The 12,790-nt window shown below is 51.1% G+C and overlaps 1 protein-coding gene across 2 annotated transcripts in view; it reads right to left on the bottom strand.

The window, feature by feature from the left end:
- Positions 1-11,296, bottom strand: part of TSPAN15 (tetraspanin 15) — a 56,560-nt gene extending 45,264 nt beyond the window's left edge. The window contains exon 1 of one of the 2 annotated variants that reach the window (XM_055274538.2): positions 11,066-11,296. In XM_055274538.2, the coding sequence (XP_055130513.1) occupies positions 11,066-11,161 (96 nt within the window). In that variant the 5' untranslated portion in view covers positions 11,162-11,296. The remainder of the gene's footprint in view (positions 1-11,065) is intronic. The other variant, XM_055274539.2, reaches the window with a different exon arrangement.
- Positions 11,297-12,790: the final 1,494 nt, after the last annotated feature.

Here is a 12,790-nt window from a genome sequence, read left to right as displayed (position 1 = left end):
CCTGTCCAGATTGTAAGAGATGTCAGAAGAAGGTTTCACATCACTCAGGATTCACCTGCAGAGAAAGGTGTCCTGGAAATCACCAGTACCATCAGAATTCCCTTACAGATACCACCCTGAGCTGTGGTTTCGACTCCAGCTGCACATTAGAATCACCCAGGGAAGTTTAAAAATTACAGGTAGGGCCAGGCACGGTGGCTCACGCCTGTAATCCCAGCACTTTGGGAGGCCGAGGCGGGCAGATCACGAGGTCAGAAGGTCAAGACCATCCTGGCTAACACGGTGAAACCCTGTCTCTACTAAAAATACAAAAAATTAGCTGGGCGTGATGGTGGGCACCCGTAGTCCCAAGCTACTTGGGAGGCTGAGGCAGGAGAATGGCGTAAACCTGGGAGGCGGAGTTTGCAGTGAGCCAAGATCGTGCCACTGCACTCCAGCCTGGGCAACAGAGCAAGACTCCATCTCAAAAATAAAATAAACTTAAAAAATAAAATAAAAATAAAAGTATTACAGATAAAGCTGGGCACACGGTGGCTCACGCCCATAATCCCAGCACTTTGGGAAGCGGAAGCAGGTGGATCACTTAAGCCCAGGAGTTCAAGACTAGCCTAGGCAAACATGGTGAGACACTATTTCTACAAAAAAAAAAACTTTAAAATTAGCCAGGTATGGTGGCACATGCCTGTGGTTCTAGCTACTCAGGAGGCTGAGGTGGGAGGATCACTTGAGCCCAGGAGGTCCAGGCTGCAGTGAGCCATGACTGGACCACTTGCTCTGAGTGACAGAGCAAGACCTTGTCATTATAATTATTTTTTTAATTACAGGTGCCTGGGCCTAGCCCAGACCCACTGAATCAGAAGCTCTGGTGATGGGGGGGCGGTGGTGGGGGGGGTGGACATGTGTCCTTGTGAAATCCTCCCAGGGTAGGAGGCCTTGAGCCATGAAGTCGAGGTCCACTGGCCAAGAAGTTCCTGTCTTTTGACTCTGGGAAGTGACCTAGTCTCAGAATCCTGTGCAGCCTCGGCAGCCAGCACCCCACCCTACTGCACCCAGGGGATGGTCCCAATCTGCCACAGGGTGGGCCAGAGGCTGGCCTCAGCCCACCACCAGCCACACTGTGCCCATGCCTGCACCCAGCACCTGGCACACAGTGAGTGCACAGAAATGAACACCCTGACCCCAAGCACCCCCACAGTCTCCCACACTGCACCCAGCATAGCCGGAGAGGTCAGCATGGCCAACCCTCTGGTAGGAGATGGGAAACAGCCTGGCAGGGGCTGTGTCACTCATACAAGGTCACAGGCAACATCCTGAGAGGGACTTCCAGCGGCCCCAGGAGTTGGGGGTTCCTGCTCTCCCAGGAAGGAAGTGGGAAGGCTCTGAAGAGGGAAAAACAAGCCCATCTGGGCCAAGGCTGTTTTCCTTCCACCCTCCAGGGAAATATTTACTTCCCTGCAGGCCCAGATGCAAATGTCTTGGCGAGAAAGTCCCTTTTGGAAAAAATTAAAACCCAACAGGCACCTTTCCCACAGTGAAACAGTTCTTGTCCCAGGAACACACGCAAATGATGGTTCTCACACAAGTTACTTCCCCACTCAAGGCCTCAGTCTCCTCCTCTGTAAAATGGGACAAGGCACACGGGGTCATTCTGAGAATGCAAAGAGATGAAGCAAAGTGTGGCGAAACACGCGGCAGACGGCATCTCCTCCCAGCATCTGCATGAACAGTTACCCAGCCAGATGCCCACTCAGAGCTCTGTGGGCACTGCCTCATCCAAGCCTCACCCCTGTGGGCAGCACAACAGTTATCCCCTCCCAGCAGACAAGAAAACCAAGGCACAGAGAGTTGTCCATGACTTGTCACATGGACCTTCTCCTCACCAGCCAACCAAGAAGTGCTCATCCTCCTCAGCTCTGCTTCGCCTCCAGACCTGGTCTTCCCAGAGGACATTTCTGACCTCAACACTCAGGCCCAAAAAACGTTCTGTAGCCCACCCTCCCTCTCCCAAGACTCATCTCCACTTCTCTCTGCGAGGCCTCCCTGCCCAGTGAAGCCCTCAGAGTCCTCCCAAAGACTCCTCTATAAAACAGGACAAGACCCCCGTCCTGCCCAGCTCAAGGGTCACTCTGAGAATCCAAAGAGATGAAGCAAAATGTGGTGGTCAGGCCACCACAGTCAGGCAGCCTAGCTCGGACTGGCCCTTCATGGAACTAGCTCCTCCAGCCAGCTGGTCTGACCCTTTGGGCGTGCTTGTGGTCTTTTCCAGGGACTGGGCCCTTCCCACCCCTTAGTTCCTGGACTAACATGGCAAATCGCCAGAGGCAGAGATGGCTGCCATCTCCTTCACAGGCCAACCCTCTAGCTGGGGAAGGTGACACCGAAAGTCCACAGTGTCTCTACGGTATCTCTTCCTCACCTCCACCGGCCCAGGGGCATAGCTTGGAGCTGAACAACTCGTGCTGACCGAGGGCTGGGACCCCTCAGAGCCTTGCAGGACACCTCTCAGATGGCCTGCCTGGCCCCGCGTGCCTGTTGTGGCCCAGTGCCTCTGACAGTGTGCCATGGTAGCCCAGAAACTAAGGGGTGGGAGGGGCCCAGCCTCTGGAAAAGACCACATGCACGCCCAAGGGGTCAGCCCAGCTGGCTGGAGGAGCTGGTTCCATAGCCATCTGTTCTAGGCAGGCTGAGTACCCCCAGGGGCAAAGGAGCCTCCTCTGACAAGACGGATTCCAGAGGTTCTCATCTCATCTCATCTCATCTCATCTCATCTCATCTCATCTCATCTCATCTCATTTCATCTCATTTCATCTCCCCAGCTACCCCTGAGCAATGCAAGGCTCCCAGGTGACTCTCCCTCCCTTGTGGGCAGGGAGCCCTAGAATCTCCCTCCCTCAGTGGGTGGGGGGCCCTAGAGTCTCCCTCCCTCCGTGGGTGGGGGGCCCTAGAGTAGGCCCCGTGCTTTTGCACCTCTCATCTCACAGGATCTTCCCCACTGCCCTCTGGGGTACCCACAGAGGAGGCATCTCGGAGGCTCAGAGAGCTGGTCCTTTACCCAGTGTCACACAGAATAGCCAACACCTGATCTAGGTCTCTGGATGGCAAGACCACAGGGCCTGACAAACCCTGCTTCTCAGTCACTCGAACCCCAAATTCTTCACACAGCCAGGCCCCTGCCACCCTCTCCACTCACAGCGCGGCCCTTCCCGGGCTTCCTCATCTGCTGCAGCCATGCTTGCGACCTGCCTCAGGGACTTTGCGCTCATGGCTCTCTCTGCCTGGGATGCTCTGGACAAGTCTTTATGGCTGGCTCCTTCTCTATTTGAGCTTCAGCTGAAATGTCAGCTCCTCATAAAGGCTTTCCCTGACCACATCATCGAAAGTGGAAACGCCCATGCCTCCCCACTTGCTCCCTAATTTTCTCCTTAGCACCTATCACGAGTGATATTTATTTACTGCTCTGTCTGTCTCCCAAGGCCTGGACTAAACCTGCCTTGTTCATAGTTGTTTCCCACACCTATCACAGTATCACAGTGCCTGGCATTCAGTAGGCATCAAATAACTATTTGTTGACTTAATGAACAAATCAGCCAACCAGAGAGCACGGCTGGTTAAGACTGAATGCTCCTGCCTTCCAACAAGAAGTCGATTCAAACCCATTCACATCCAAAAGTTCTCTCTGGGAAAGGCTGTTTTTTGTTTTTGTTTTTTTTTTTGTCTGTTTTGTTTCCCCCCCTACTCAACGTCTTCTGACCAGACTTACCCGGAAAACATCTTTCCCCTGTGTGGAGCCAGTTGGTACAGAAATTTCATTATCAGTCCCTTATCAGGTTGACTGTGAGCCCCACCCCAGGGTGGCATTGTGAGTCATCTGGGAAGAAAGGGCTCCAGGCAGGAGGGCAGGTGGTTATTCCTGCTTCTCCAGGAACCAACCCAAAGGCAGCAAGGTCCAGTCCTACAACATAAAGCAATTCCTCTATTAAAGTGGGGAACGAGACCATGTACAAAGTCTAGGTTAAGAGCGAAGGACATTTCTCAGGGCCTTAGTTTGCTCATCTATAAAATGAAGGTGTTGGAAGGTTCTCCAAATCCCTGGCAGCCCTGATTCTCTGGATTTTAAAGGCTCTGTGGCCAGACTGGGGGAGGGGCGGACCTCTCTGTGCCAGAGGCCTGAGCCCAGTCTGATGCTGTGAGATCATCTCTGACAGCCCATTAGGCACGGCTGGCCACTTCTCTAATATGAAGGCTGCCCCACTTTCAGCTTCACTATTTGAGTTTCACTATTTGGAATGCTTACCTAGAGCCAGAAAATGAACTTCGCTCAACAAATCAAACAAGATTTGTCGACAAGAGAGATAATTAAAGAAATAAAATGTCTACATATATGTACAAGATGTCCAGATGGATGTCTACCAACATGTAACAGTGGTTGAATCCCAGTGGTAGAATCAAAGGGGACTTTTGTTGTTTTCGTTGTACCTTCCCGAATGGCTTGAATTTTTAAGCTATGCGCATGTATTATTTGCATGAGGTTGACTGTGGGTATTATTTGCACAAAAATAATAAAGCTCTTCTCGAAAGAAAATCTCCTCCTGGAAACTGTCTCCAGAGAAGTGCTTTCTTTTCGGCCTGGCTTCACCTAGTGCTTCCCTGAGAGGCCAGGGACATGGCCTCTTTCAGAAAGGTTATCTTCTACCCTCACCCTGACACCAGGGAGGAACATACATGGCTCCTGGAAAGGTCATGGGGGCCCAAGGAAGAAACCGGAGTCAGGCAGCCTGGATCTGGTCTTGGCCTGTCACTGACTTGCTGTGGGCTTTCAGGCAACTCACTTCTCTTCAGGCCTCTGATTTCTTATTGGTAAATTTAAAAAGCTGCACTAGAGGTGTCTTTAACAGCCCTTCTCATTCTTAGTCTATGGCTCTTGAGCAGCAAGGCTAGAGAGGAAGGCAGGAAAAGAATGGCTAATCTGTGAGTAGTTGATGGAGTGTTCGTCATGTGCCAGGCACCGCTCTAAGCTCTTCAGATGTATTAATCCATTTAATCTTCTCAGCAACTCTCAGGTAGGTGAGGTGCATGGAAGTTATGCCTAGGCCACTTAACCTTTAAGTGTCAGAGCTGGGATTTGAATCCAGGCAACCTGGTACACAGCCCACACTCTTAACCATTAAACTGTAAGAAATGTAAGAAATCGCAGGCCAAGCTCTAATAAGCAGGTTCATCCTTGGAGAAAGCCCAGGAAGAGTTCCTATTGCCTCTGGCATTTGCTGCCTCCACCACCTACCCACCCCTCAGCTCCTCCCTACTTGCCCCCAACTCCCACCAAGTCCTTTTCTTCCTGATTAGTCAACACTCCCCAGCCATGACACCTTTACCCACTTGAAAGTCCTACCCTGTTATCAAGGAAACAGGCTTGGTGCTCTATGGAGATTCCGTAGCACCATGATCAACCCTGCCCACTTTGCAAAGTCAAGGCCTCAGCAGACCTGACCACTGCGGGTTACACCCCCAGCCAGGCCTCTGCCCCAAGTTGGATCCTCGCCTTGTAGGTGCAAGTGGGATTCAATCACCAGCATGCAACAAGCCTCCCCTGAGCACCTACTGTGTGCTCAGGCTCCAGGGCCAGCATTCAGAGGAGGATATGGATGAACTACAGTCCTGACCTCTGGGAGCCCACAGTCCAGCAAGGAAAAGCAGTCCTGTAAGCGGATCTCTAAGATACCCCGTGGGCAGTGCTAAAATTAGAGGTGTGTCCCCAACGGGCTGAGGGTGCATGTGTCAGAATGATTCACCCTGTGTGATGGGAAAAGGAGGCTCTAAGTGCCTCAGCGTGAGCTCATTTCTCCCGCAGACGTCTCCATGACTTACTGGTAGGGCCAAGGAGCACCTGCCTGAGGATGCAGAGACCTGGGGTACATGCCAGCTCTGCCAAGTGAGCCTCAAACACACCCTTTTGCAGCCCCAAAGTTCCCTGCTGAAAACAAGAGGGCCCTGAGTGTGGGACAGATAACCATAAGCGGTTTAGGGGCATATTCATAGGGAATTACAGACTGAGCTTTCCTCGTTCAATGCCCTTTTGACCCCTCCAACTGCATCAAGGAGCGGGTCTCAGTTTGGGTGCTAGTTTGTCTTTAAGCCCCTCAAGCACTTGCCAACCTACCTTCTGAACAGAGAGGGTAGGCGTCAGGGTCACAGCCTTCAGCACCCATGACATCCAGCTAGGATTTAGTATTATTATCGTTTTGTTTTCCCTGTACTGTATTTACTTTAAACCTTTACCTGCTATTTATGATGAGGGGTCTTGGTTTCCCATTCATAATACTGATATAAAGCCTCCTTTTAAAAATAAATTTAAAGTCGTACATATTCAGGGCAACTTGAACCTATGTGCCTGGAAAATAAAAAATATATACTTTAAAAAAGGGAAAAAAAGAAAAAGAAATTTAAGTTTAAAAAGTAAGTTTAGGCTGGACACAGTGGCTCACGCCTGTAATCCCAGCACTTTGGGAGGCCCAGGCTGGTGGATCATTTGACGTCAGGAGTTTGAGACAGTCTGGTCAACATGGTGGAACCCCATCTCTACCAAAAATACAAAAATTAGCCCAGTGTGGCAGTAGGCACCTGTAGTCCCAGCTACTCGGGAGGCTGAGGCAGGAGAATCGCTTGAGCCTGGAAGGCAGAGGCTGCAGTGAGCCAAGATCACACCACTGTACTCCAGTCTAGGTGAAAGAGCGAGGCTCTGTCTCAAAAAAAAAAAAAAGAAAGTAAATTTAAATAAACGTATTAAGTAAATAATATTACAACTGGTATCACCTCTATATAGGACAATTTAATAACATCAAAATGTTAAATGCACATACAAAAACAGGCAAAGCTATTCTATACTGCTAGATAATCCAGTGGTGATCACCCCCAAAGGTAAGAGATAGTGCCTAGAAGAGGGCTTGAGGGGTATCTGGCTTCTGCTGTCCATTCTGCTGGTTGACCTGGGGGCTCAGTGTACAGGTGTGTTCACTTTGTGAAAACTCATCAGCTGTATATACTGACAGCAGGCGCATGTCTGCATGTATAACATATATTCATATACCCCTTAACAACCCCACTCCTAGAAATTACTCCGCAGACATATACACCCATGCAAAATGACACATTCAGAGATACTCACTGTGTCACTGTTCTCAGTGAAAGAAAGATGAAAGAAAGAGAAAGAAAGAAAGAAAGAAAGAAAGAAAGAAAGAAAGAAAGAAAGAAAGAAAGACTGGGAACAACCTAAGAGTTCTCCAGCTGGGGACTATTAAATAAATGTGGCATAGCCTAGAGCAGAATCTGTGCAGTCAACACACAGAATGAGGCAGCTCCTGGCAGATCTCCATAATTCACGTGGATTTAAATTTAAGTGAAAAAGGGGCTACATACGTAGTTCTGTGTATAGTGTGCTACCTTATTTTAAATATACATATGTTTGTCCTAGGACATCCTTTGACTAGGATAGCTCAGAAAAGAGTGACAGGAAACTGATAACAAAGGCCTCCTCTGGACTGGGCAGGCCAGGAGAGAGGGGTAGGAGGAGAGGCTTGTCACTAACCACTACCCTTTCCTCTTTTTTTTTTTTTTTTTTTGAAACTGTCACCAGGCTAGAATGCAGTGGCACTATCTAGGCTCACTGCAACCTCCACTTCCCGGGTTCTAGCGATTCTCCACCTCAGCCCTAGCTGTAGCTGAAACTACAGGCACACGCCACCATACCCAGCTGATTTTTGTATTTTTAGTAAAGACGGGGTTCCACCATGTTGGCCAGGATGGTCTCGATCTCTTAACCTCATGATCCGCCTGCCTCAGCCTCCCAAAGTGCTGGGATTACACCTTACCCGGCCTTACCCTTTTCTACTTCTAAATTTTGTATCAAACCCATGCATGCATTTCTATCAATAGTAATCTATTTTTTATTTTTTATTTTTTGCAACAGAGTCTCATGCAGGCTGGAGTACAGTGGCACAATCTCAACTCACTTCAACCTCTGTCTCCTAAGCTCAGGTGATCCTCCTACCTCAGCCTCCCAAGTAGCTATGACTACAGGTGCATGCCACCACGCCCAGCTAATTTTTGTATTTTTAGTAGAGACAGGGTTTCACCATGTTGCCCAGGCTGGTCACGAACTCCCAGGTTCAAGCAATCTGCCCATCTTGGCCTTCCAAAGTGCTAGGATTACAGGCGTGAGCCACAATGCCTGGCCAATAGTAATTTTTTTTTTTTGAGACCGAGTCTTACACCATCACCCAACTGCAGTGCCATGGCACAATGTCAGCTCACTGCAACCTCCACCTCCTGGGTTCAAGCAATTCTCATGCTTCAGCCTCCCAAGTAGCTGGGATTACAGGCACACGCCACCATGCCTGGCTAATTTTTGTATTTTTAGTAGAGATGGAGTTTCACCATGTTAGCCAGGCTGGTCTCAAACTCCAGACCTCAGGTGATCCTCTCGCCTCAGTCTCCCAAAATGCTGGGATTACAAGCATGAGCCACCGGGCCCGGCCCCAGTAGTAATTTTTAAAGTAAGCAAAAAGTTTTACAGAAGGTACAAGGCTGTCATAAAACTTATGGCCCCTGCAGACCTAAAAACTGAGATGCAAATTGTTAGAACTTTGGACTTACAAAGCAAGTAACCCTTCCCTCAACCCCAGAGATGGCACCAGAGATAATGGGTTTTCCTGTAAATGGTTTCCAAATAACAGTAAACCTGGTCCAGGACAAATTACTTACTCACACTGGGCCCTGCCCTGCAGTCAAACTCTGGCACCTGGAGCTGCTCTGGCAGAGTTGGCAGGTGGCTGGGTTGTTGGCATGGGTGTGGAGACTTTTAAACAGAAATACTTCCAGGGATGGGAGTTAAGGATTTGGTAAGGCAACCTTAGTCGGCAGAGGAGGGATTCCAAGTTCTGAGAACCACCCTGCCGAAGAGAAGCAAGGCAAGGGCCATTGGGTGAGCTTCTCTGGGGGCTGCAAAGGACAGCGGCAGCACAAGCGCCTTAAAAATTAGAGTTTGGTTTTATTTAACTGCATGATGTATGTTTGTACTGCACTTACTTTGCTCATATGTCACTCTTTCCCCATATCGCTAATCCTAAAACAGTTCAGTGAGGTACAGGGCAGAGATTCACTTATTCATTCTATAGATGAGAAAATGGAAGTGTGGGGAGGTAGAGAGACTGGTTTGTGATTATATATCTGGGGAAGGGGTGAAGCCCGAAATACAACTCCATCTTCCTACCTCCCCACCCATCAACCTTAGGCTCTTTCAACTCCCATCTACAGAGAGAAGGGCTCACAGACCACACAAGGGGCAGGCACAGAAATCCTGGGGACTTAGGGGACCTATGAGAGACCATCTAGGGCAGCAGTTTTCAATACTGACTGCACACTAGAATTACGTTAATTCTAGTAAGTAATTTACTACAATTAAGCTTATGTAAATTTAAATAAATACCTATGCCAGGGCACAAGAATCTGTAGATTCTGAGGCAACCGCTGATTTACAGCTCAAATCACCCCCACTCCCTTCCCACATATGACCTTCTGTCTCCCTGGAGCTTCCACCAACAGGTCCTTGCTCCATCCTCCGGCCCCCAAACATACTGTTCATCTCCCTTCCACATTACCTAGAGTCAGAGAATTGGATTGGAAACTGGCCTCAGACTAGTTTTCTAGATGGAAAAGTCAATGAACAGTTCTGAGGCCCAAAACAGGGAAGTGACTTGCCTAAGATATCCATAAGTCAGTAACAGTGCTGAATCTGGATCTCCAATTACCAGGCAAGGCCCCACCCACAAAGGGGTCACAGAGAAAGCCAGTCCTGATGGCAAATCCAGCAGCTCCTGCTAGCAGAAGAGACCCAGCAAGGGGCTAAGGAGGACACCAGGGGAGAGTGTGTGTATTTGGTGGGAATGGGGTGTCAGTGACCACCCTGGGTCCCTGGGCAAGTCTGCTCTTGTGGCATACTGCAGGCAGAGAGCGATTCTGGAGTGACAGGGGTGGAGCTGGCCTATAGGAAGATACCCTCATCTCTAGACTAGGGCCCAGCCTAATATGAAACGCCCTTACAGAAACCCAATCTCTTGGGGCAGCTTACACCACAGGTGTCCAAATTCCCTGCCCACGATAATAATGTCTCACACTTCTTGAGCTCTCGCTAGGCACCGTACCCGGCCTATTTCATTTAATCTCCGCGAGCATCCTACAAGTTGAATATAATTACTGTGTCCATTTACAGATGAGGAAACCATGGCCCAGAGGGATGAAGTAACTTCCCCAAGATCACTCAGCAAGTGCTCATTTCAGAAACGCACAAACTGAAATTGGAACGATACAGAGATTAGCAATAAAATAAAAAAATAAGATATAAAATAAAAGACCACTCAGAGCGACGGAATTCAAAGCTTGGTTCATGTCTAAACACTACCATCCTGCCCCCTAACAAGGCAGAGGAGGAGGTGAAGCCCAGCGACAGCGGAAACTGAGCACCTAGGAGTGCAGTAGACGTCGTCTGGTGGACTTCTCCTCGCCACGCAGGAGGCACGCGCATCCACCAAAGAGGAAACCAAGACGCAGCGGGGAAGCGTCTTGCTCAGGGGCATCAGCAAGTAACTAGCAGGGACCAGACCCGGAATCCAGGTCTCCCAATTCCGACTGCAAAGCCTAACTACTTAAGCTCCACAGGCCGATGCAGAGGCAGTCAGTCCTACCGGGTAGGCGTGGTGGGCGCGGCCAGCGCGGTCACCTCGGCCTAGCCAGCCGGCCAACGGACGCACAGCGGGCAAACCGCCCACCCGGTGCACACAGGTGAGCCAGGTGGCACTCGGTCGGTCGGCAACCAGCTCTAACACTCCCGAAAGGGCGGCTGAAAATTCAGGCTCTGGCAGTCAGAATGTGCGGTAGAAAGATAAGGAGTCCGCACGCGCTCCCCCGCGCACTCCCTGGAGCGGCTAAGTGTGGACCCAACCCCGGGCCAGTGAGGGGGCGGTCGGATTGTGGGTCCCCACCCCCATCCCCGGGCCCTACTGGGGTCACTCACCCAGAACACGGTGGAGTAGATGATAAGTGAAAACTTGAGCCAGAGGTAAGAGAAGCGCGCGCAGTAGCGCACCTGCTCCGAGTCCCCGCGCGGCATCCTGGGCGCTCCCCGCGCGGGTTACGGGGGCTCCGGGGCTCTCCGGCTCGGTCCCTCAGCCAGCGCTCGTGGCCCCACCTGCGGCTGCCGGGCTACCCGCCCCGCCACCGGCGTTCTCTCCGGGACTGACACTGGCGCGCGGCAATCACAGCCCCAGCCGGGAAGCCTGCCAGCCCTGGCGGCCAATGGGAGGCCGCGGCGGCCCAGCCTCTGGGAGGGGGCGGGCCAGGGGCGGGGCTGCTGCCCTGGGCCCTAGAGGGGACCAAGAAGGGATGGGAGGGGGAGACGGTCTTGCAAATGAGCTCGCGTGCAACTCTGGAAACGCCTGTGCTAATGCAGGGGGCGTGGGAGAGGTGAACCAGAGGTGCTCTAGGGAGAGAGCGAGCGTGCCTAATCGGGGTACATAGAAATGCAAGCTTTCCTCTTGTCAAGATGGAAAACTATGGGAAAAGGGCAAGAATTAATCGCCCAGGTGTTGAAAGTGCAAATGAGTGTGCTAAACGTGAATGGAATAAGGAAGTGGAGTTGCTCGGCTCAGGGAGGCTCAGGCAGGCAGACCAGGGTGGGGCTAATAGGCCCCCATGGAGCTGGAGTCTGGAGTTTGCTCGTGAAACAGATCTGCTGAAGGCCTTCACCAAACGACCTCGGAAGTCCCCTTCTTTTGCCAGGTGATAACCCAGCCTTGAGAAGGGTTCCTCCCGGGAAACCCCATCTTCAAACTGGATTGAAGGCCTGACGCGGTGGCTCACGCCTGTAATCCCAGCACTTTGGGAGGCTGAGGCAGGCGAATGGCTTGAGCCCCAGGAGTTCAAGACCAGCCTGGGCAACATGGCAAAACCACGACTCTATAATTAAAAAAAAATAAAAAGCCAGGCACGGTGGCGCGCCTGTTGTCCCAGCTACTTGGGAGACTGAGGCGGGAGGATCGCTTGAGTCGGGGAAGTCAAGGCTGCAGTGACCCCTGACTGTGCCAGTGCACTCCAGCCTGGGAGACAGAGTGAGACCCTCTCTCCGAAACAAAAACGAAAACAAAAACTAGGCCAGGCACGGTGGCTCACGCCTGTAATACCAACACTTTGGGAGGCCAAGGCGTGCGGATCACTTGAGGTCAGGAGTTTGAGACTAGCCTGGACAACGTGGTGAAACCCTGTCTCTACTAAGAAATACAAAAAAATTAGCCGGGCAGGGTGGTGCATGCCTGTAGTCCCAGCTACTGGGGAGGCTGAAGCAGGAGAATCGCTTGAACCCAAGAGGCGGAGGTTACAGTGAACTGAGATCCCGCCACTGCACTCCAGCCTGGGTGACAAAGGGAGACTCCATCTCAAAAAAGCAAAAAACAAACAAACAGAAACTATAGGTGAGGGAGGCAGCTCCCTCTCTTGCACATAGCCAGCCACTAACCCAGCCTCCTCCCACCTGGCCTTTTCTCAGCCTGGGACCAGAGGTGGCTGTGAGCCTGTCTCTCATGCTAGATGGTCCCAGCTTTACTCACTGTTGTTTCCTGTTTCCCAAGCCTAGCTCAGCCTGGGACTTGGGAGCCAGACAATCCCTGCTGTGGCCTTCAGTAATTAAATCCATGGCACAGAGGTCATGAGCTCAGGCAGTGCTGGGTGGGGTCCCTGGTGGTGA

The sequence above is a fragment of the Symphalangus syndactylus genome, chromosome 4, assembly GCF_028878055.3.
Source record: "Symphalangus syndactylus isolate Jambi chromosome 4, NHGRI_mSymSyn1-v2.1_pri, whole genome shotgun sequence".
Classification (NCBI taxonomy): domain Eukaryota; kingdom Metazoa; phylum Chordata; class Mammalia; order Primates; family Hylobatidae; genus Symphalangus; species Symphalangus syndactylus.
The sequence above is the reverse complement of the archived record's forward strand: the minus strand, read 5'-3'. Positions and strand labels throughout refer to the sequence as shown.